We start from the raw sequence: 23,270 nt of genomic DNA on the forward strand, positions 1-23,270 counted from the left end.
TTTAAATGTGAGCGTGCTCAAGTGCATCAAAACAATGTATTATCAATAAGCAAAGAGGACTGTCTGGTTAATCTACAAATCTGTGAAAGAAAAAACTGATATCTAGCTAGGATCAGTAAAATTATTCAGGGGCTTGCACCTGGATGTAAATGCTGTTCTAGACATTCCTAAAATTGTACAGTAATAATATTCCACATCTCATTTGCATGTTAAATTCAAATAAGTCATTCCAGTGGTGAGAACCTCTGGGAGAAATCTACTTTGGGATTTGAGTTCAAGGTATACGTCAATTCTATTTAGAACAACCACTGAGCGTAACTTGTTGGCACAGTGAGGTGCTGACCCAAGCTGATGTATATTATCTGAAAAAAGTAGGCATTTCAACTCAAGTATGCCCGATTGTCTATGTAAAACTAGACCAACAGATGCCCTACAATTACTCTAGTATGACAGTAAATATGTTTTATCACTTTTCTCCAGAAGAAAGGTTTGATATTTCTGGAATGTTACAAAAAAAATAGTTTCAATGCTTAAAACTTTGTCAGAACAAGAACATATTTATAAGTACAGCACAATTATTGAGGAAATAGGTATTCAGGCCAAGATTAACATGCTATTTTGTTTATTGTTCAGTTACTAAAGATGTTTTCTTTATAATTTAACTAGGTAAAGGGCATATTTTTATTCAATCATGCTTCCTGATCATGGACCTCTTCACTCCTACCAACCTGTCCTTGAACTCCTGGACTCCTCTGCTGTTACTGTTTGCTTGTGGCTGACACCGCTTCCACTCCCTTTTATGGCATGAATATTATCAATAGATAGAGTTGACATACTCCTTATTGATACTTTATGAGGTACAGTGGTAGGGAGTTTGTCTATTGTCCCCCAAAAAATACTTATGTGGAGGTTTTTTTAAATGAAGATTGTTCAGCTAATTACGAACCAATCCAGCTTTTAGTTTGTGATCAATTTTCAAAGCTCACTGTTCCAACTAACACTGTATAGCGTAAGTGACTTCTATATCAATGTACTTTCTTAGGTCGACCGATGCATCACCATGAGTTAAGGAATCTTGACAATAACTGCTTTTTAATGCGTGCTGCCCAAGGGTAGGCCCACCTGAAAAATATATGCAGAATGTGCAAGTTACTTACCTTCGGTAACAAAATATCTGGTAGAGACATATTCTAGTTGCAGATTCCTTACCTTAGAATTTTCAATGGCAGGTGTGTACCGGTTTTGGTGGAGGGACGTCTGGCTGCCAAGATAACATTGCAGACTTTGGGTGGAAGATTAAAAGTAGTCAACTGCCGCCGCTCAAACTCCACGCATGAAGGCGGAAAATGGACAGGTTCGGGTGGAGAACCGTCCCCTGTTCCTGCGACAGGAGATCTGCCCGAATAGGCAGTCTGAGTGAAGGATCGATGGCCATGCTCAATAGCTCTGGATACCATATTCTCCGTGCCCAGTCCAGAGCCACCAAGATGTCTTGGGCATGGTCGTTCTGGATCTTCTTGAGAACTCTGGGCAGAAGCGGTACAAGCGGAAAGGTGGAAAGGAGGCCGGTGTTCCACTTGAGACAAAAAGCATCTCCGAGCGAGTGCCGCCTTGGAAACTCCAACGCGCAAAACAGCTGACATTGCGCGTTCCCTGCGGAGGCAAACAGATCTAACCAAGGCTCTTCCTACTGCTGAAAGAAACCTTGCGCCAGCTCTGGATGGAGACGCCATTCGTGATCGGCTGTGCATCGACAGCTGAGTTTGTCCACTCTGGCGTTAAGAGAACCCCCCAGATGTTGAACCACCAGGATAATGCACTGATGTTCCAGCTATGTCCAGAGGCGTAGTGCCTCCTAACAAAGGGTCCAGGACCCTACCCCACCCTGTTTCTTGGAGTACCAATTGGCAGTAGTATTGTCATTGAAGACCTGCACTACTTTCCCTTTGAGAGAGGGATGAAATGCTTTCAACACAAGCCTGATTGCCTGGAGTTCTAGAAGATTGATATGGAGCCCAGACTCCACCGGAGACCAGGGGCATCTGATCTCCGCCTCTCCCATGTAGCCGTCCCCACCCAGAAACGACACATCAGTCACTATGGACAGATTTGGCTGGGGAAGGAAGAGGGATCTGCTGTGGACCCAATACTGATTTGAAGGCCACCACTGCAGGTCTTTCGGAGTCCCCTCCGAGATCTGGACCATGTCGGAGAGATTCCCCTGATGCTGCGCCCACTGGAACTTCAAGTCCCACTGCAGAGTCCGCATGTGCCATCTGGCGTCTGTCACTAGCTGGATGCAGGAGGCCATGAGGCCCAGCAGCCTCAGAGTCAGTCTCACCGAAACCCAGGACAGAGGCTGAAAGATCGGAATCATAGCCTGAATATCTTGGACTTGCTTTTCAGGAGGATAACCCCCGAAACTGCACTGGGTCCAGAACAGCTCAGATGAAAGGAAGCGACTGAGAGGGAGTCAGGTGTGACTTCGGCACAGTGATAGAGAAACCCAGCGTGTGCAGGAGGCTCGCCGTAGTCTGAAGGAGGAAGACAACTTTCTGGGGTGAGTCTGCCTTCAACAGCAAGTCATCGAGGTAGGGGAAGACTGAGACCCCTAACCTGCGCAGATGAGCTGCAGCACACCACCGTCACTTTCGTGAACACCCGAGGGGCGCTGGTAAGGCCGAAGGGGAGCACGGTAAACGTGACCTATCAAGAATCGCAGGTAACAGCTGTGGGCAGGCAGGATGGGAATGTGGAAATAAGCGTCCTGCAAGTCCAATGCTACCATCCAGTCTCCTGGGTCTATGGCAGACAGGACCTGAGCCAGAGTGAGTATTTTGAATTTCTCCTTCTTGAGGAAGTAATCGAGGTCTCGAAGGTCTAGGATAGGATGTAAGCCCTTATCCTTTTTCGGCACCAGGAAGTAGCGGGATTACCAACCACAGCCACCTTCTGGCACAAGGACCTTCTGTATCGCTCCCTTGGCCAAGAGAGCTGCGACTTCCTGGCGGAGAAGTGACAAATGATCCTCTGAAAGTTGGCTGATTGATGGAGGCATTGCTGGCTGGTGTGGCAGATTTGAAGGGAACGGAAAGCCCTTTCGAACGATCTGCAAAACCCACCTGTCTGTAGTGATGGATTCCCCGTGGGGCAGGTGATGGCGAATCCTGCCACCAACTGGATCGGAGTGAGGGGACGGACTAGGAAGGTTTGGAGGCTGCAGCTATGCCAGGGGTGGACTGTGCAGACCTCTGGTTCCTTGTCCCACGTAGGATTGTGCATCCCCGTCCACGCAGCAGCTGAAGAGCGTGGGTGGCACAGTGGTTGGGTGGGGGACGCGACAGGGAGCCCCTTCCGTGGCCACGAAAGGGGCGAAAGACAGACTGTTGGGGACGAGGGGCAGCGGAAAAACCAAGGGACCGAGCCGTAGCCCGGGAGTCCTTGAATTTCTCCAAGGCCGAGTCCACCTTGTCTCCAAAGTGATGGGTGCCATCAAAGGGCATGTCCATAAGAGACTGTTGGATATCCGCAGAAAAAACAGAAGTACACAACCAGGCATGGTGTCTCAAAGCCACCGACGTAGCAACCGATCTACCCAGAGAGTGGGTCGTGTCCCACCCACATTGGATCATGAACTTTGCTGCATATCTCCCATCGTTGACAGCTTGGGAGACGATAGCACGGGCCTCCTCTGGTATCTGCGGCAGAACTTGCGCAACCGTATACCACAGAGAGTGGGTATAGCGGCTCAAAAGGCATGCGGTGTTCATGGACCGCAGCGCAAGACTAGAGGAAGAAAGCATCTTCTTCCCAAATTGTTCCAGCCCTTTTGATTCCCTATCTGGGGGTGCGGAAGGGAATGCGCCTGAGGAAGAGGAAGCCTGGGTGACAAGACTCTCAGGCGTGGGTTGTTGGGGAAGAAACTTAGGGTCGTTCGGGGCGCACAGATGGCAGTGTGCGATAGTCCAGTTCACAGGAGCCCCTCTGTTCGGTTTGGACCAAGTGCTCAAAAGGACATCGGTAAGGGCTTCATTGAATGTCAAAAGGGGCTCAGATGTGGAACCCCCTGGCTGAAGCACCTCAGTCAGGAGATTGGACGTGACCCGTACAGTAGGTAGCTCAAGGTCAAGGACCTCAGCTGCCCTACTGACCACCATAGCATATGCTGCTCCCTCCGCTGTAGCCAAAGTGGGAGGAGACAGCATGCCAAGGTCTGGAGAAGTGTGCAGTCCACTGGCCTCGCCCAATTACTGTGCCAAATCCAAAGATGGGTCATCCTGATTTTCATAAGGGTCCAGTGACCTCACCAATCCTTCCCTAAATTCATACCCATAAGGAAAAGGGTCCAAATCTGACCTGGGGTGAGTAGGCCCCATCAAAGACAGAGGTGGTGTTGTCCAACGCCGTTCCGACTCTGAGTCGTCGGGGATAAGGATCAGGTAAATGGTGGGCAAAACTGACGTCGGAAGCGTCGACAATCGAACTGGCGCCGGGGAAGGTCTCAGGGTACGACCGGCTGGGACCTCGGTCGCTCCGGCTCCAGGAAATTCGGGGAAGCGCTGAGCAAACCCAAAAGCAGGTTCTGAAGAAGGAGGAGTCAAGCGTCAACGCTCCTCCGGTGTCGTATCAGCCAAGCAACGGGGTGAAGTCGAAGGGTGACGGGACCGCTTCGATTACTTCTTCTTCTTACCTGCGCCCAAAGAGGAACGAGAATAGTGGTGGCTCCACGAACGGTCTCGAGACCTTCCTCTTGAGCGAGACTGGGACCTTCGCGGAGTTGAGCGCAGGGGCCGGCATGAGCTTGAGGGACTGCTCCCTTAAGGCCTTTGGGTGCATGGCCCAGCACGCGGAGCACGACTTCGGGTCATGGTCGCGCTCCAAGCACCACAAACAGCCCCGATGCAGATCTGACACCAACATTTTGCGGTGACAGTCCTTGCACGTCTTGAAACAGGTCTCCGGGGACATCGACGCACCAAAAACTCACCAAAGCGGTCGAACTCAGTCAAAAAGAGACCAGAGTAGCTCTTTTAAAATCAGCGCGTGGCGTGCAAAAAAAAAAACTGACATCACTGCACTGAGGCATATGTACTACTCCCAATGTCATCATGGCAACTACGCCCGCGGACTCGACCAAGGCCATCTACCGACGTGCAAGGGTATTGCTGGAAGAAAAAATTCCTGGATCCAGTCTGACGCCTGGAGAAAATTCTAAGGTAAGGAATCTGCAACTAGAAGTCTCTATCAGATATGCACTAAATATTACCATGATAACACGATATATCAGTGAAAGAAAGAATGTGTAAGAACTACTCAAGTAGAAGGTTTAAAATTAATGTCAAATAGTAGGAAATGCAACACTGAGTTTAATTAAATTCAGGAATTGTATAAATTGCATAGCTACCCGGAGGCGTACCAGTCCTAGAACAGTTCCAAGGTGTTGATTCACCAGTAAGAGCTAACTCGAATAGAGCAAGGTTTTCAAGGCATTGCGGAAGGGGAGCTCAAAGGGTACAAGGCGTAGCTCAAGAGGGAGAGTGTTCCACAGTTTGGGGGCAATATGGAAGAAGTAACGTCCCCTACTTTCCCCCAATGGGATCTTCTTACTTTTTGAACATGCAATAGGTAAGCAGGGGAGGATCTAAGAAGTCTTCCAGGAATGTAGGGAATAGTCAACGGTTTTAACATAGTGGGGGCTCTACTCTGAAGCGATTTATGCAGAATGCCTAATCCCTAAATTGAATTTATTGCTTCACAGGATGCTAGTGGAGAGCATGCAGAGCCTTTCCTACAGATTTATGCCTTGGAAGGTTCCTCAATAATCAGGCAGCAGCATTCTGTATAATCTGAAGCCTTTTATTCACATATTGAGGGGAGCCAAAGTAAAGAACATTTCCGTAATCAAGGCAGGATAGGGTGAGGGCCAAGACAATTAGTCTTCTTGCTAGGAAGGGGAGAAGTTTTAGGACCATTCTCAGGAGCTGAGAATGATAAAACAGGTGGCCTTAAGTTTTCTAGCTTGGTACTCCATAGTAAGATTGGAGTCTGGCCACACTCCAAGACTCTTTATTACGCCTTTGGGGCTGGGAAGCTCTTCCTGAAGAACAGGTAGTGAATTTCGAACTGCCTTGCTGAGATTTTTACCCAGCATCATAACCTCGGTTTTGTCTGCATTAAGCTTAAGCATGAACCCTATAGAATGTTGGGATGTTGGAAAGACATACCCTCATTCATGGATGTAAGACTTCTAATGTGCATTACATGAAACGTGCGTTTATTATTTCCCTTTACCTATAAAAAGAAACTCTGCTTTCCCAAAACGCTGCCATTCATTCCAATAGGTGCAAGAACTAGAGACCACTTTAAAAAAAAAAATCCAGTACATTTAAGTAGAACTTATCAATGTAGTTATCAATACTTCTTCAATGTAGTGCTTACCTAGAGCACTGTTGTATTTTACAATATATTATTTTATATACAATAGACTACTGGTTTCTAATATATAATTTTATAGTAAATTTGCCTTTTGCATATGCTTAGGGAGAATTCAATTTAACACATTTAGCCAACCTAACTATTTTGTCTTCAGTTACGAAATTACATTATCGCTTCGTAAATTAACATTATTCCTTACATTAAAACAACAAATACAGAACTGAAGATAGATTTTACTGCTACTGGTAGCTAAAGGCTGATCACCGCAATGTGCCGAGTAGAGATGGAAGCCCTTCAAAAGTGCAGCGAGTCTTTTTTCCGACAATACCTCTGTGTCTAAACGTAAGTAATGGGTGTTACCGACGGTACAAAGTAGTATTACTATTGAAATGACTTCCAGGAGTCACCTTTGAGAATGCTGTGCAATGCTTTCTATGCTGCAGATGTGGCCTTCTATGCTGCAGGTGTGGCCATTAGCTTTAATTCAATGGCTTGTTACGGACTTCATCTCTTACCTCATTGCGATCTCGTATGATTCAGGATGAATACAAGTTTGGTCCAATGGATTTGGCTTCTGGAGAGAGGCTGCTGCTGCTGCTGCTTTGCCCTTCTTCTTGACTTGTTTACCTATTGCACTTGCTTTGGTTCCAACAGCTGGTCCCTGGGTCTGATTTCCTGGTAGTTCGTTCTGCTGACTGCTTTCGAAAACACACAAAAAAACATTTTAAGCTGAGTAACACTGTTCAACTCATCTAAACAAACACAAACATATAGTGCAGGTTTCAAGCGGTCCTTACTGCAGAAATAGTAGCCTTGGTGCACAAAAAAATTGGCATTCTTTAAACAAATGCAAATTGAATCTCATAAGCAAATAACTGTTTAGAGATGTCCAAGAAAATGAAAATTAAGGATTCACAATGCTTGCAGTATTTTGCAAAAAGTGTTCTGGTAAATTAAAGAATTGCAAAGAGTTTCAGCGAACAGTGGGCACTATTTTCGAAATAACTAAAGACATCTTTTGCAACGTGAAAAGGTGCAGATTATACTACCGCTCAAATTGCAAAATGTGCATGTAGGGGCTCTTCATTCTTTTGGCTAGAATCCCTCCTTGACTATGCTTAGAGGTCCCCTGACAGGGTATCCATAGAGACGTTCAAAGGTGCTGAACCCCACCTCTTTCTGGGGCACCTCCCTATAAGCAAAGAGCAAGGCATGGCAAGAGGACGTCCCACTTATGCCTCATGGCCTCAGGCAGGCCAGTGATCATGCCTTTCAGGGTCTTGTTGAACCTTTCACAAATGTTGGGTACCGGCTCCATTGCTCCTGTGTCCACAAACTACTCATGAGTACAGGCACCCAAGGTTTGGGGTTTAAACCTAGAATCTGCACTGGTTCAAGGTTTCAGCTAATTGCTTCGGCTGTGTGCATACCCTAAGGGTCAATACAACACCAGAAGATGGAATGAGACCAGGGCAGGAAGATGAGGAAAACAGAAAAATATTATTACAAATATTTTCTATACTTATGGGTGACTGTGTGTTTGTGTGTGAGAGAGCATGTCTATGTGCAGGCATGTGTGTGAGTGCAAGTGAGTAAGTGACACAACTGTCGGAGGGACTGATAGAGAATGACTGAAAGTGAGTGAAGTAAAAGTGAGTGTGTGAGAATGTGAGAACAAGAGAGTGAGTGACAGTGAGTGGGTCAGTGACTGGAAATAAGGGCGAATGAATGAGAGTAAGAGCAATTGCAAGCACATGCGAATGTATAAGTGAGTGAGCGTGTGAGTGAGAATAGGTGAGGCAGAGTGAGAATACATGAGACTGAGTAAGAGTGAGTGCAAGTGAGAGTGGGTGAGTGCAAGTAAGCAGCCATGAGGGACAGAGTAAAAAAGTGTGTACCAGAGAGTGAGTGAGAATCAAATAATGTGAATAAGTGTGAATGAGTGAGAGTGGATGTGAGTAAGAATGTGGTGGTATGTTTGCAAATCTGCTGTTTGCCTAGAGGCACCCACGGCAAAATGCTGGCCCTGGCCTTCCGGAGGCAAGTCTTAGCATAATGGGCACCTGTAAAATACTAGTGCTGGCTTACTTGAGGCAATACTTGGCATATGGAACACCATGGCAAAATACTGGTGCTGAAAAATTGGAGGGCATATGTGGCATACTAGGCAACACCAGCAAAATGCTGGCAGGAACATATGGGGGGCAGGAGGTAACCCTTGTCATAATAAAAGCAGCCGCAGCCTGTCCTTTAGGGTGGAAGGGCCATGCCCCCCTCACCTTTTGACCCTCATGAAGAGTGCCTTTCAGGCTGAGCAAAGGTCAGCCTGTCAGACACTCTTAATTTCAGATCAGGCAGCCAGGAGCACGACATGTGCGATTTGCGCAGACTCCTGGCTGTCTGAGCTGAACTTTGCTGGGCTGAAGAGGTCACAGCTCCTATGGGTGTGACCTTGTCAGCTCAGCAAAGGCGCCTCGAGGCCCTTCCCCTTGGTGATGCCCTGAAGCGTCCAGGGCGAGTGACAATCAGTGACACCTTGTCACAGAGCAGGGTGGGTTCAGCAGTCTCACTGACCCCATCCCACTCTGTGACAAGGCTGGGACTGCTGCCTTCCCTCACTGGCTGACCTATGGCAGCAGTCCCAACCCTCCTGGGATCTTCGAGGCAGAGCTGAAGGTAAGTGTGTGTGTGTTTTTTTTCAATGAATGTTTGTTGCATGCGTGTATGTTTGAATATTTGATGAGTGTTGTGAATGGATGTGCGTGAGCGAGCCTGTGTGAATGAATGAGTGTGAGTGTGCTTCTTGCCCGCTTCCCTCCCTCCTAAAATTACCGGCCGCCACTGAATAGAAGACAACTGTGAAATTTAGGAGGGGTCCAACCATGAAAAAAAATGCTGGCTCTGAAATACTAGAGGTATTTTCTGACATAAAGCACACCCATGGTATAGGGATGGAATCAATGGCAATATTCAGACACCAGCATATTTTATGTAATTTGTGGCTTTAAGGGGGCCCCGTTATGTATATTTGGGGGAGTAGCACCCATGAGAAAACGCAGGTCCTGGCATAATTTATTTTTTAAAATTAGGGACACCCACAGTCCTTTAAGACAAGTATTATGCCCCAGCAATTTCAAAGATCACCCGCCTCCACTGTCGAACTAGTTACTTACCTTCGGTAATGTATTATCTGGTAGAGATAGACTAGCTGCAGATTCCTCACCTTGGAATTCTCCCTAAGGCACCAGACCTGATCTGGAAAAAACTCCTCAGCAGTACTTCTGCGTGTCAGTAGAGGGTGCCATGTGATTTTGTGTGGACGTCGTTCACCGGATAGGACATAGAAGGAATCCATATAATCCCTCCTCCGATGTGCTGACGTCAGTTTCTTCTGTGACTAGAATCCGCACAACAACGCGGAGCCACCATAGAAACTGGCAATGGAACAGTTTGCCAACAAGAGAGACAGATGAACATTTGAATTACAACTACTAAATCCAAATGCATGGAAAGATAATACCAAGAAAGGGATACTATGGTACAATAAAATAGTTTGCAGAACTGGGAGGATGGGTTGGTCGGTAAGGAATCTGCAGATAGTCTATGTCTCTACCAGATAAGGCATTACAAAAGCTAAGTAATGTGTTCCTCATGCTAGAGACAACTACCCACAGATTCCTTACCTTAGAATTAGATGCCAAAGCAATACAAACCCAGGTGGGTCTGACAACATATCCTACCCAAGTCTACCATATAACCAACCGGTCCAACTGAAGGCAGAATAGACCAGTCATGAGCGAGACAAAGGTGAACAAGAACATTCACTCACCAGAAGAGCAATGGAAAGACCCACAGAACATGTTAAAAGACGTAAAAAGCCATGGGGAGCAGAGCACATGGCAATGAAAAATGAATCTGTTGATAGACAAGCAATAGGAACATAAACATGTATAGCCCTACAGGAGGAATGAAGAGCTGAAGACTAAGGTGCAAGACCACGGCAACAGTCACTGATATAATTGGGATGGAACAAGGGGGATCCACAGAGGACATGAAAAGAGGAGGAGCAATGCATGCATGCTGCCTCAACCAGGATGCGTGGGAAAAACCAGCAAGAAGCAGAAAAGTCAATGATGGTAAGGAGAGTAACTCGAAAGGCAGAGTGCACACCTCCAGGAACGCAAAAGAAGAACCTGTACAGAGGTGTAACAGAACTGTAATACACATAGAAAGGGTCGACAGGGGACACAAAAGGCATGCCATATGCATAACATGTGATGGAGAAATGATGAGATCTGAATAAATATATGCCGAAACACCTACACGCACACATATAGATGTAATGACCTAGATGTGCTTGTTCATAGGTATCTAAAGATATAGAGAGCCTAGTTAGACACATATGGACGTTTTCACAAAACTCTCATAACACATGTAGGATACACCAAAAACCTTATGACACTACAGATCACTCAACTGAAGAGACACATTGGGCCTGGATACCTGCTTTTTAGCTTTTGCCCCTAAACATCAATGTCCAGCTTCCTAGCTACTAGCAGCTCCAAAACTACCTATAGGTAGCTCTCCTGTATGTAGCCCTGCCTAAAACAACTGAAAAGTTTATATTTGAAACAGCCATGTAAACTTCTCTCATGGGGTCACTATTAGAATGCTAATAATATTCGTAGCCCTGAATGATTTTCATCAGCAGAAGTAGCCTTTACTACAAAAAAGGTTGGAGACCCTTTCCTAGCTTTCTCTTAACTACTGTCCTCTTTTTCTGAGCATCCGCTGCATTGCTACTAGATACAGCTTCACAAACTCTTTGGGTTCCCCTCCCACATGCTCACCCTTAGCACAACTACCACTTTGATTCACCCTGCTCTGAGGAACAACACAATATGTGGTTAGAGAGGATTACATGTCTGACAGAAGGAGGAGACATGACTACCTTCATGCAACCATCATAAAAAGGATTAAGCAAGTGCTAGGAATTGCACCCTACACATCAAATGCTGGAACATAAAGGTCAAAAGTTGACCAAGGTCACACATAAAGGAAAATAATCCCAAGGAGGGAGAAATCCTAAAGGGAAAGGGACGGAAACAGCTAACTTGGGAGGGCATGGCTATCATTCTTGAATAAAGACAAGAACCCATACGTAGATGGATGAAGCCCTAAACCTACATGGATGAAAAAGGGTATTTACTAAATCAAAGAAACCAAGAAGGTTTCATTAATTTAGTAAATATGTTTTTTCATCAACTCTTTATCCCCCAACATGGATTGCTGGGACGAGTGCTTAAGAACAGTATTGACAGTGACGTCCGCAGCACAAGCCCTGGTCTTCAGGCTTGGCGTCTGACTGATAAATATATATATATATATATATATAGATAGATAGATAGATAGATAGATAGATAGATAGATAGATAGATAAAGAGAGAGAATATAGCAGTTCATGAGAAAAGCATAAGGAATAGAAACCAGTGCACTATAAGGGCGACAGAATGTGATGCCTCCATATAACAACAAAAAAGTAAAAATGTTCTGAAAAGAAAAAAAAAAAAACGGGGATCTAGAACATAGGTTGTTCAACCGAAAAATGGGGGGAAACCAAATGCTCCAGTAGAGTTCTTACTTATACAAGGAATTATATAGTAACTACTCCCAAAAGAATCACCTAACAAGTTTCTGGTAGGGAACAGTTAAACATAGAAGTTTGGCTAAAAGCCTACACCAATTGCTCCGAAGAGCTGAGAAGTGAAAATACTCTCACACGAGGAAGAACCCTGTACAGAGCAAAATCTCTTTGGCAACTCCCCCAATTAAGGAGGAGTTGCCAACCCCTCTTTAAGAGGTATCAGACACAAACAGGGTCACAAGAAATACTGGAACCTGACCACAACAGTGGAAAAAGAAACACAACACCTGCAAAAGCATAAACACCACGTTCGGTGCGAGGTAGTGTGAACATAATAATAAGAAAAAGCACCTGCAGTGAGAAGGAATACCACACCTAGAGGCGGGGAGAAAAGCAACAGGGGAATAAAAACCGCCCTTGAACAATGGAAGGAAACCAATACACAGTGAGACCCTGTATCACCAGGAGGCGTTAAGACTGTGTATAACCACAAGTATCTCTAAAGCGGTGTAAAGCTGAGTCTGCATGCACACCAAAAAGTGAGGTGCCATCTAAAGGCATGTCAAGTAAAGTTGCCTGCACAGCCTCTGAAAATTTGGAGGGAAGCAACCATGCCCGTTGACGCAGAGCCAGTGATGAGGCCAAAACCCTTCCAACAGAATCAGTGGTATCCACACCACATCGGATACTAAGCCTGCAGCTTGCTGACCATCAAGTACTAAGGGACCACGAATACGCTCCACCAAGTCCCACAAGATGTGGGAGAAGTGAGCAAGGACACAAGAAGTGTTGCTAAAACACAGAGCAGAGCTAGATGAAGTGAAAATATGCCTATCAGAAGTGTCAAGCTGCCTGGCCTCTTGCTATGGAGAGACCAGAGGGACATGAGTAAGACTGAGCAGCTAAAGCACCTTGCATCACAAAGCTTTGAGTAGTCGTATGCCGACAGAGGCAAGAAGGATCCTTGGGGGCTGGTCTGTGTCTATGTGAAATAGAGCGTTCCACAGGAGGGCCAGATTCTGGCTAGGCCCAAACCCCCAAGAGGATGTCGTAAAGAGTCTCACAATAAGGAAGGACAGGCTCTACAGAAGACTGGTCAGGATGTAGGACATCAAGTAAAGGGTCCATTGACAACTGAACAGTAGAGAGTTGTAAATTCAACACCTCTGAAACATATTATTACTCATCTGCTAGACCAGAACTTACCTCTGTAGCCGACCCAGGGGGTGACAGAAGGCTTGAGGCTGGGGAGGAGTCCAGGCCACTAGTGTTGCCCAATTCAAATAACCAATCTGATTGTGTATTTGTAATGGTATTGGAAAGGGGAGGTCGATAATCCAAACCATGCCCCTCTGATTGGAGAACTGTACGATGGGCTCCAGAAGACATAGGGCACGGATTAGAGATAGCAAACTCCATCGGCGCTGCTCCCAATATCGGGATTGACCGATGTCGTGAGGGTGAGCCGGTTGACTTCGGTGAGAATACCATCGAAGCTGATGGCACCACCACCCCAGAGGTGACAAAGAATAACTTGAAGCAGACAATGGAGCCAGCTGGGAAGAGTCGGACGCAGGAGGTGGAAGCCGTGGAAGGCCATGCACTGGCGCCTAAACAACTCTGGAGATGGAATCAGGGAGCCCAACGGGCATCGAAGGCTCACCCGAAAGTGAAGATCCTGTCAGGGCACCCTCTACCTCCTTGGGGCCAGAAGGCACTCCAGGGGAAAAGGTTGGCCAAAAATGGCGTGCAGGGATCTGTAATAGTCCCACATCTGGGTCACAGTCCCCCCAGCGACAGAAAAAACAGGAAGGTGCGGGCAAAGTCATGCACGGGCCCTTCCTCAGAATAACAAAAAGAGTTGTGTGGAGGTGATAAAGTTGGAGGATGGCGCGACTTTGACTGCAGATGGCGCTTACCTTGAGACATCGATGGAACCACATGCGAACGAATCAGCGAGCGTTCTCAGGGACAGACCTTGGATGGTGTAGGACCCTGATGCCTATGGGAGTCCTAGGAAGACTGCACCAGGAGCTTCATCCGCCGCTCCCTTAATGCTCTCGGCTTCAGATGCTGACAGATGCTGCAATCCTCGGAGTCGTGGTGGGTGCCTAAGCACCACATACGGACAGAATGGGGGTCCGTGACCGACATTTGTTGAGCACAGGACACACACGGCTTAAAGCCAGAAGGGGTACACACTGTTCCAACTGATGAAAAAGGAGGCCAAAAATGGCCAGAGGAACTGCTTCTCCGGATATGAACTGCAGCACAGGAAAGAAGAAACTGATGGCAGCGCATTGGTGAAGGGATTATATGGACTCCGTTGTTGTCATATCCGGTGGTCGACATCGATACAGAGTCGCACAAAGCCCTCTACCGACATGCAGAGGTACTGCTGAAAACTTTATTCTGGATCCAGTCTGGCGCCTGGGGAGAATTCTAAGGTAAGGAATCTGCAGCTAGTTGTTTCTATCAGATAAACTGGTTATTACAGATTTTTCTCTGATATGCTTGCCCATGGGGAAAAGCAAATATAAGCGTCACAGCTGCTCTGCTGACGTGCTCATATGTCTATGTTTTTGTGCATGTTGTATTAAAGATGTTGCCCTCAATTGTATAATGCTAACTTCTGGCTTTGAGTATAGCCCTGTTTGTGAGAACTAGAAAATACTACACGTCAACAAATAAGGATGACAGCCCATTCAGTAACTACAAATCATTACTATTTACCAATAACAATTCCTATTGTTTGCATTGTAAATGAGTGAGATCTAGTGCTCCTCTATATACATGTTGCAGGAGCGTTTTATTTAGTACTTAATTTGTGCTAGGAGATAGTGGGCATTGGCACACATTTTGGGGGACCGAGACTTATTTTTCTTCTCCAGACTTTTAGAGAGAACAACAAGCGAGAAATCAGAGAAAACAGAAAGTCACAAAGGGAAATGGTAGGCAGCAGCCACAGCATTCAGTAGCACTGGCATCGAGCTCCTAAGCAGAGCGTTTAGAAGCCTGCATTCATTTTTTATTTATTTATTCATTTATTTTTCGCTAAACTCAGTTTAATGAATGCACATGCAATCTCACTTCTATCTGCATAGGTTAACTGGATACAATAATTTCTGCATCAAGCATAGCAAAACGTATTTACATTTTGGAGTGAAAAGAATATAATCATGTTAGTGGTGGTCTGGTTACTATAGGGCATTCTATAAGCATTATTCAGAATGTGCACCCATTTTAAATGGGCAGGTTCATTCCACTATGATACATGATCAAAATGATGTTGCAGAGTTTTTCAGACATTTAAGTGAGATATTTTGGAATTATCTTTAAAGGTACTTATAGTATAATAATATAGCACAGTACGTAACTGAGACAAAACAGTCAAAACTGAAAGAAAAATGGCTAATGATGTGTTTTGATGCTCCCTCAGTTGACAATTGACTGGTAACATTACAATTGTAACTCTGCAACCAAAATTCAGTGAGATCATTCTCTCTCTCTCCAAGTACTGCAGTTCAAATTGACAACCCACGCCATAGAAAATCCAGCTTCCACCAACTCAGTCCCCTCCTTGGTTAGTTTCAGCATATCTACGTATGTATGTACGTATGTATGTATATGCTATTTCTTTAGTGCAACGCTAAGCAAAAAGGAAGTGAAGTGCAGAACATAGTCAAAGAGAAAGTCAATCAGTCATCGGAGATGGATTTGGTTTGATGATGGTTAATGCTTTCTGATATAGGGTTCATTACAGAGGTGAGTCTTCAACTCTTTTCTTTTGTTTGAACAGGTGCCTAGGTCCAGCCCAAGACTGACCTGGAGCTGTACTCCGACCAGTCAAGGCCCTTTCACACCCAGCTCCCCACCCGCTGCTCTCTCCTCATTCCTCTCTGTCCTCCTCTTGTCACTCCTTGCCATTCTATTGCCATTCGCTTCTGTTTTCGATTTGTTTTGCCACCTTTTGTGACACTTTCTGTCGTCGCTCTCATTTACTCTCTGTGCCTTTTGTATCACATTTTCTTCAGCTTTCTGGGCTACTCTGCCACTTTTTTGTGTATTTTCTCCTCCATTTTTAGCGTCTTGTGCCACTTTCTCTCTTCACTCTCTCCCACTGTCTGTGCCTTTTTTCTCCCCGTTTTTCTGCCTCTCTGGGCTACTTTGCCACCTTTTTTGCCCTTTCTCAGCCTTTTTCTGCTGCTTTCCTTTTTTGCTGTTCCCGCTGCCACATCAATTTCCTGCTTGAAGCCTTTCTCCCTTTGAGCTCACCTGTCCTCCCCCCTTCACTCTAGTCAGGGTAAGGGACTTACACAGCTAAGATAACACCTGCTCACCTCCCTGGTAGATTGGTTCGAACAGTCAGGCTTATCTCTGAGGCAATTTGTGAAGTATTTGTATATGCACACACAGTAACAGTGGAAAAAAAACACAAAAGTACTCCACACCAGTTTAGAATAGCCAATATTTATCTGACTAAAACTAGACCATAACGAAAAAAAATCCAACATGCACAAGTAATATGAATTTTTAAAGATGACATCTTAGTAAAGTGCTTAGAAACACAATAGCTCTTACTGGAAGGTGTTGGTTCCTTACGAGCCAGCGGGGTCAATGAATCCAGCAGGTCAAGACACAAAGCATCGACTTTGTGGTTGTGAGCACACCTCTGGGTCACAGGTGCTGCAACGGAGTCAGGTGCCCCAGGTATCTGGGACACGGAACTCAGGACTCAGCTGTGGCGGGACTTCGGAGGCGATGCAGCAGCATCGATAGCCTGCGGCATCGGTCACAGTCGTTGCCTTCAGAGGGGACCACGGCTCCGATGCAGGCAGCGTGAGGTGAGGCATCGGTTCCTTACTGTGAGGCAGGGGAGGTGAGGCATTGGTTCCATATGGTTGCAGGGGAGGTGATGCGGCATCGGTGGCGAAGAGTCGATTCGTTATGAATCCAGCATGTCAAGACGCAAAGCTTCAACTTCATGGTGTCGCGATCACACCACAGGTGCGGAGTCGGGAGTCCCGGACATCGGGGACATGGCACTCAGGACTCATGCTGTGGCAGGACTTTGGAGGCACTGCAGCAGCATTGGGCCTACGGCGTCGGTCGCGATTGTTGCACTCAACGGGGACCACGGCTTCGGTGCAGGCAGGGGTGTGGAGTCAGACAGCGGCACCAATTCTGAAGTCACTCTGGAGTCGATATACTTGTTTTTTTCTTGGTTACACAAGAACTCATTCACAAGGGCCCAGGAACTGGATTTGGCACCACCTGGTAAGTCAAGACTCTCAGCAAGAGAGCCCAGGTGCTGGCAGACAAAGTCTTTGAAGTCCCTGAGACTTCTAACAGGAGGCAAGCTCAGTCCAAGTCCTTGGAGAACCTTTGGAAGCAGGATGAAGAAAGTAAAGTCCAGTCCTTTCTCTCCCATGACAAAAGCAGCATTCAGCAAAGCAACATGCTGAGCGGCAGTCCCTCCTAAAGCATCTAGCTCTTCTTCCTGGCAGAATGTCCTCAGTCCAGAACAATTCTAAAGTTGTGGCCTCAGAGGACCAATACTTATACTAATTTCTGCCTTTAAAGTAGGCAAACTTCAAAGGAAAGTCTCTGTAGTGCACTAGACCCTGCCTTTCCTGCCCTGGCCCCAGACACACTCCAGGGGGTTGGAGACTATTTTGTTTGAGGACAGGCACAGTCCTATTCAGGTACAAGTGCCAACTCCTCCCATCACTCTAGCCCAGGAAGACCCATCAGGATATGCAGGGCACACCTCAGCTCCCTTTGTGCGACTGTCTAGAGTAAATTCACAAAGAGCCCAACTGTCATCCTGACCCAGACAGTGCTGCAAGTCCACTAGTAGCATTTGATTTGTAGGCCCTGGGCACACAAAGCGTAGTGTACTAGGGACTTACGAGTAAATCAAATATGCCAATGATGGATAAACCAATCAACAATACCATTTAGAGACAAAGCACTTGCACTTTAGCACGGGTCAGCAACGTCAAGTGCCCAGAGTCCTAAAACCAGCAAAAACGAAATTCAGCACAGGATCAAAAAAAGGAGGTCAGAAGCCAAAAAGACAGGGGAAACTACGACAAATGCTGACAGGCCTAACTTCTCTTCTCACCCATTCTTGTGCCTTTCTTTTCTGTTTTTTATCTGTATTGCCACCTTTTGCCCCACTTTCTCTGTTCACTCTCACACCAGCCCCCAGTGCACTTCTTTCTCGTTCTCAGTGTCTCTGGGCTACTTTGTCACCTTATTTGCCTTTTCTTAACCTCTTTCTGATGCTTTTCTCTTTTGCTGCTCTAGCCGCCATGCCTGTTTAGTGCACTTCTCCCCTTGTGCACTTCTCACCTCACGCTCTGCTCCTGTGCTTCTTCCCATCTCCACCCGCTCCTTACCTGCTCTCCTACTGTCTCTCTTCCCACACTGGTAGCCTGGCACACCGACCCCTCCAAGGACCTACTTAATGGTGGCTGTGGAGCAACGGCACAGCAGGAGTGCATGCTGAAGGCACACTAAGGGTAAGCTCGTCTGCACCCCAGACCGTGTCGAGCACCAGGAACCCTGATCCAACCAGCCCTCACTGCTACATCACAGCAACCATTTGCTTGCTCGACCCGAGCTACTGCGCCACACCATACACAACGGTAGGACCCTTCACATGCACACACTGCGGCCTCACCTGAAGCAGCACACCCACACAAGGCCAAACACTAACAACATCACCTTCCACTCAGGCAACCGTCTCACAATATATCAAACCAGCACCCCAGCAAGCACTTGAAGCGTACTCTCAACATCTCTTGGCTCAGCAAACACGTCATTGAAATATGAAACCTTCTGAGCAACAGGGCAACAGACATTCTCTTCCCATCCCTAACCAGTGGGCTACAAGACTGTTCAACAGGACTGCTTTCACAAACCAGGAGGAGGACTTGCAATTGTCCACTAGGACACAATCAATGCACCACATCTACAGACTGCAACACCTTCTTCGTAGGAACACAAGCACTTCAGAAACAACGAATGACAGCTACACCCTCAAAGGCACCCTCTCATATCAACCACCAGGACTACGAACCAACTTCAGCAATCTCATCACAGACTGTATCACTCACTTCCCCAACAACTCTAACCTCAACTATCACTTCGAGGACTCAACGGACCACTGCTCCACAGCCTCTCTCAAAAGCCTGGACAACATTCGACTCACCCAGCTCGTCACAGACCCAACACACAAAGCAGGACATAACTTGGATCCAATCTTCACCACCAGCGACGAGACAACATGAACTCCTCCACACCCCTCACATGCACTGACCACTCCATCATAAACTTCTAAATCACAACACCACAAGTCAGCGTGCCCACAAGCATCAACTTACCCAGTCTGAATGGTACAAAGTAACTGAGGCAGACTAGCTCAACACCCTCAAAACCAACCAACCCAACACCACCAGCAACCTCCACAAGGATATCCACAACTTGAACGAATGGATCATGAACTGTGCAGACTCTTTTGCGCCCATCAAAAGCAACAAAGAAGAACCAACATACAAGCCAGCTGGTATACTGAGGACCTCCAAGAATCTAAAAGGTACTGCAAACAACTAGGAAGAAAATGGAGAACAAACCACAACCCTGATGCCTGGCCCTCCTTTACGGCCACACTCAGATGATACCACCAATTTCTGGCAGACACCAAAAGAAGGGCACTAACCAAACAAATAGAGGTGAGCTCCAACACTGTAAGGAGCTCTTCACCATTGTCAAAGAATTCACCACCCGCAAGGTTGCAGTTAACACCATCACTACTTAACAAGAACTCTGTGACAAGCTATCAAACTTCTACCACAGCAAAACGGAAAAGATCTATAGCAACTTCGAACAACAATCAGACTCCAAAGATCTCATCACCAACCTGACCACCACAAACCAGGGCGAACACCTGACTGAATGGAAAACTCCCAGAAAAAAAAAACACTGCAGTGTTCATGAAAAAGGTACACTGCAGGGCACCTGCAGACCCATGTCCCCACCACATCTAGAACATGGGATTACCACAAATCAGCAGCACTTTCACCCACATCATCAACACCTCCATCAAATGTGCCACTTTCCCAAAAGACTGGAAACATACAGCAGTCAACGACCTCCGCAAAAAAAACACTGGCTGATCCTAGCAAGCTGAGCAACTTCTGTCCCATCTCTCTGCTTCCTTACCCAGCCAAAGAGAGGGAGAAGGTCATCAACAGACAACTCACTAGCCACCTCCAACACCACAAACCTCTGGACCACATCCTATCAGGATTCCCAAACAACCACTGCACAGAAACAGTATTCGTTATGGCCACAGATGACATCTGCTCTATGATGAATCTGGGAGAAAACACAGCCCTCATCCTACTTGACGTCCATGCAGCTTTTGATATAGTCTCCCACCACGCCATCGTCAGAAGACTGCATGACACAGGCATCCAAGGAACAGCCCTCAACTGGATAGGATCCTTCCTCGTAGGAAGAACACAGTGAGGCAGACTACCGCAGTACACATCAGAATCCAAGAAACTGATCTGCGGAGTTTCTCAAAGTTCGTCACTCAGCCCAACCCTGTTCAACATCTACACAACCCTGCTCACCAATATCATCAGATCCAAAGGCATCACCATCATATCCTACATTGATGACGTCCAACTTAACCTCTGCCAAACAGACAAGTCCACCACCAACAGAACCAACTTCTCCAACTGCATGATCAATGTAGCAGATTTGATGAGATCTAACTACCTGAAACTCAACTCCAAGTTGATCTTTGGGAAAAATAACTCTCCAAGAGACTACAACTAGTAGCCTTCAGAGCTTGGACCAACACCCACTCCAATCGACCACGTCAGAAACCTGGGAATCATCCTGGATGACGAGCACAACATGACAGCGCTGATCAACGCAGTCAGCTCCTCCTGCTTCCACATTCTTCGCATGCTCCGTAAGATATTCAAATGGCTACCCATGAACACCAGACGTGCTGTCTTCACAAGCGGATTAGACTAACTAAGGTCATGCTCTCTTTGCTGGGATGTCCAACCACCTCCTATACAGCCTTCAAACTATCCAGAACACCGCAGCGAGACTCATCCTTGACCTCCAATGGCACACCCACATTTCAACACACCTTAGAGAGCTCCACAGGCTCCCTATGCACAAACAGTCAGTTCACAGCAGGGGTGTTAAAAAAAACCTCAACCTCACCTTTAGGTAGGGCATAACGAAAATGATGGATATGAACACCCCACTGCACTCGGCATGGGGGACAATCCATTTCCCCAGCCCCTGGGTAATTTTGGTTCTCAACATTGCAACACTCCATTAACAGGGAACCATAATCTGAGCTTGAACCACTGCTGTCCTATTCAGTGTAGCATGTAACAACATAAAAACAGGACACAAGCCACCAGGTAGTGTAAAGTAAGGAAGAGTAAGTCTAGTTATGAAGCATCTTGTGGCATTAGGGTGGAGTAATTTCCTGACATTCTAAACAACTGAAGAAGGCTGTTTTATGTGCTTTAAAGATAATATGAGGAAATAGTGGAACATGGTCATTATGCAAAATGAAGGACTATGAAAATATGATAAGGAGCCCCTGACTCACCTATACCTGACATATATTCATTGGTGCTGGCCTGAATGGGCATCTCTAAAAGGTGTGGGGGGTGCTTGTAATGGTGGGACCCCCTAGGCTGCAGGACTGCAGTGACCTGCATTACTCCCCTGCCTGTGACAGGTTAGAAGGCAGCCGTGAAGAGGGCCCTCCAGTCCTGTCTCCTTGAGCAGGCTCAGCTAAGGAGTTTAAGTCCTGCATCCATTAAAAATGTCCTTTGCAAACTAGGCCCCACTGAACAGCGAGCACCCTCCTACCATCGGGGCCTGCAGTTCTACATCTCAGTTCTACATCTATGTCTCTTTCTCTGACAGTTGACAATGAGGGTCATGAGGTACCTTTGTACTGGGCTCATTATAATTAACAACATTAAATCAACAACATTGCAAGTTTGTAACACTTGCAAAACACTTGGCTGATTTTTTAATGTATTACTGGAAGAGCAAGCAAGACTAGAGGGAGGGAGCAGGGGCCCCATCCCCTTCTGGATGTGGTAATTTGTGGACCGGGTCCTCCACGGCACTGCAGGCACTGCGAGGAACACTGTTATGCCCCTGTAGCTGAATGAATATACTACCCGAATATGGAGTTCTAAATATCATGCTACAAAAATATTGTAGCCATAATATTAACTATAAAATTATTGTGAGGGTGCGCCTAAAGGTAATTACAGACTTACTATAGCCAACTCCTACACGTGTGTACCTTGACATAAATAATCAAAGGACATAGATGTGGAGTTGAGAAACATGCTAAAAATACCTCTCCAGCTCTGGTTAGAACAGGATCATAAGGGATGATGGGCTGCATTCTCTTAAGTGTCACAGGTGGCAGTGTAGATTAATGCTTACAGGTACAAATTGAATGGTCACTCTCTTCAGGATGTCTGTTTACATATCAAGGTATCATTTTATGGTTTTATGCAGGTAGACAATCACTTAACCTAACCTTGGAGATATTTTCATCTATATATGAAATGTGATGGGTTACTTTATAGGATATGATGTTTTATTCAATTGTAGATACTTAGTGATTAAGAATGCAGCCGTTTCAGTGGTAGTAAACACACAATATACATGATGAAAGAGGAATTACTGGTTGAAGTATGGCAATAACATGTAATTCGCACGGATATTACTTGATCAGATTGAAAATAGATTTTTTCAACATGTAAGATCAGCAATAGTTACATTTGTATAGTGCAAGAATTTACTCAAAAGACAATCATAATAAACCTTCTTAATAGGGAATTATGAGTGTCATATGGCTGTTTAACACATATCTAGAGAGTGTTATTTTTGTTAGAAAATGTGCGAAGATATTTTCTTTACGGTTAATTATGGCTAAATGGCTATCATACACCTTGCACTGTTTGGGATATGTTTCTGTAGGGTACACAGGCTGTTTCTAACATGGGGGTGGGATGGGGTGCAATGGGTTTTAAATGGTCAATCCATATATCTGGTACTTACTTTACTGATTTCTTCTAGGGAAATGGACATGGCTTTTTCATACATGGGAAATGAT

The 23,270-nt window shown here is 46.0% G+C and overlaps 1 protein-coding gene across 2 annotated transcripts in view; it reads right to left on the reverse strand.

The window, feature by feature from the left end:
- Positions 1–23,270, reverse strand: part of SRBD1 (S1 RNA binding domain 1) — a 759,215-nt gene that overhangs the window by 99,736 nt on the left and 636,209 nt on the right. Inside the window, exon 20 of one of the 2 annotated variants that reach the window (XM_069234013.1) lies at positions 6,951–7,130. In XM_069234013.1, the coding sequence (XP_069090114.1) occupies positions 6,951–7,130 (180 nt within the window). Of the gene's footprint in view, positions 1–6,950; positions 7,134–23,270 lie in introns of both variants that reach the window. The other variant, XM_069234012.1, reaches the window with a different exon arrangement.

Source organism: Pleurodeles waltl, chromosome 5 (assembly GCF_031143425.1).
Source record: "Pleurodeles waltl isolate 20211129_DDA chromosome 5, aPleWal1.hap1.20221129, whole genome shotgun sequence".
Taxonomy (NCBI): domain Eukaryota; kingdom Metazoa; phylum Chordata; class Amphibia; order Caudata; family Salamandridae; genus Pleurodeles; species Pleurodeles waltl.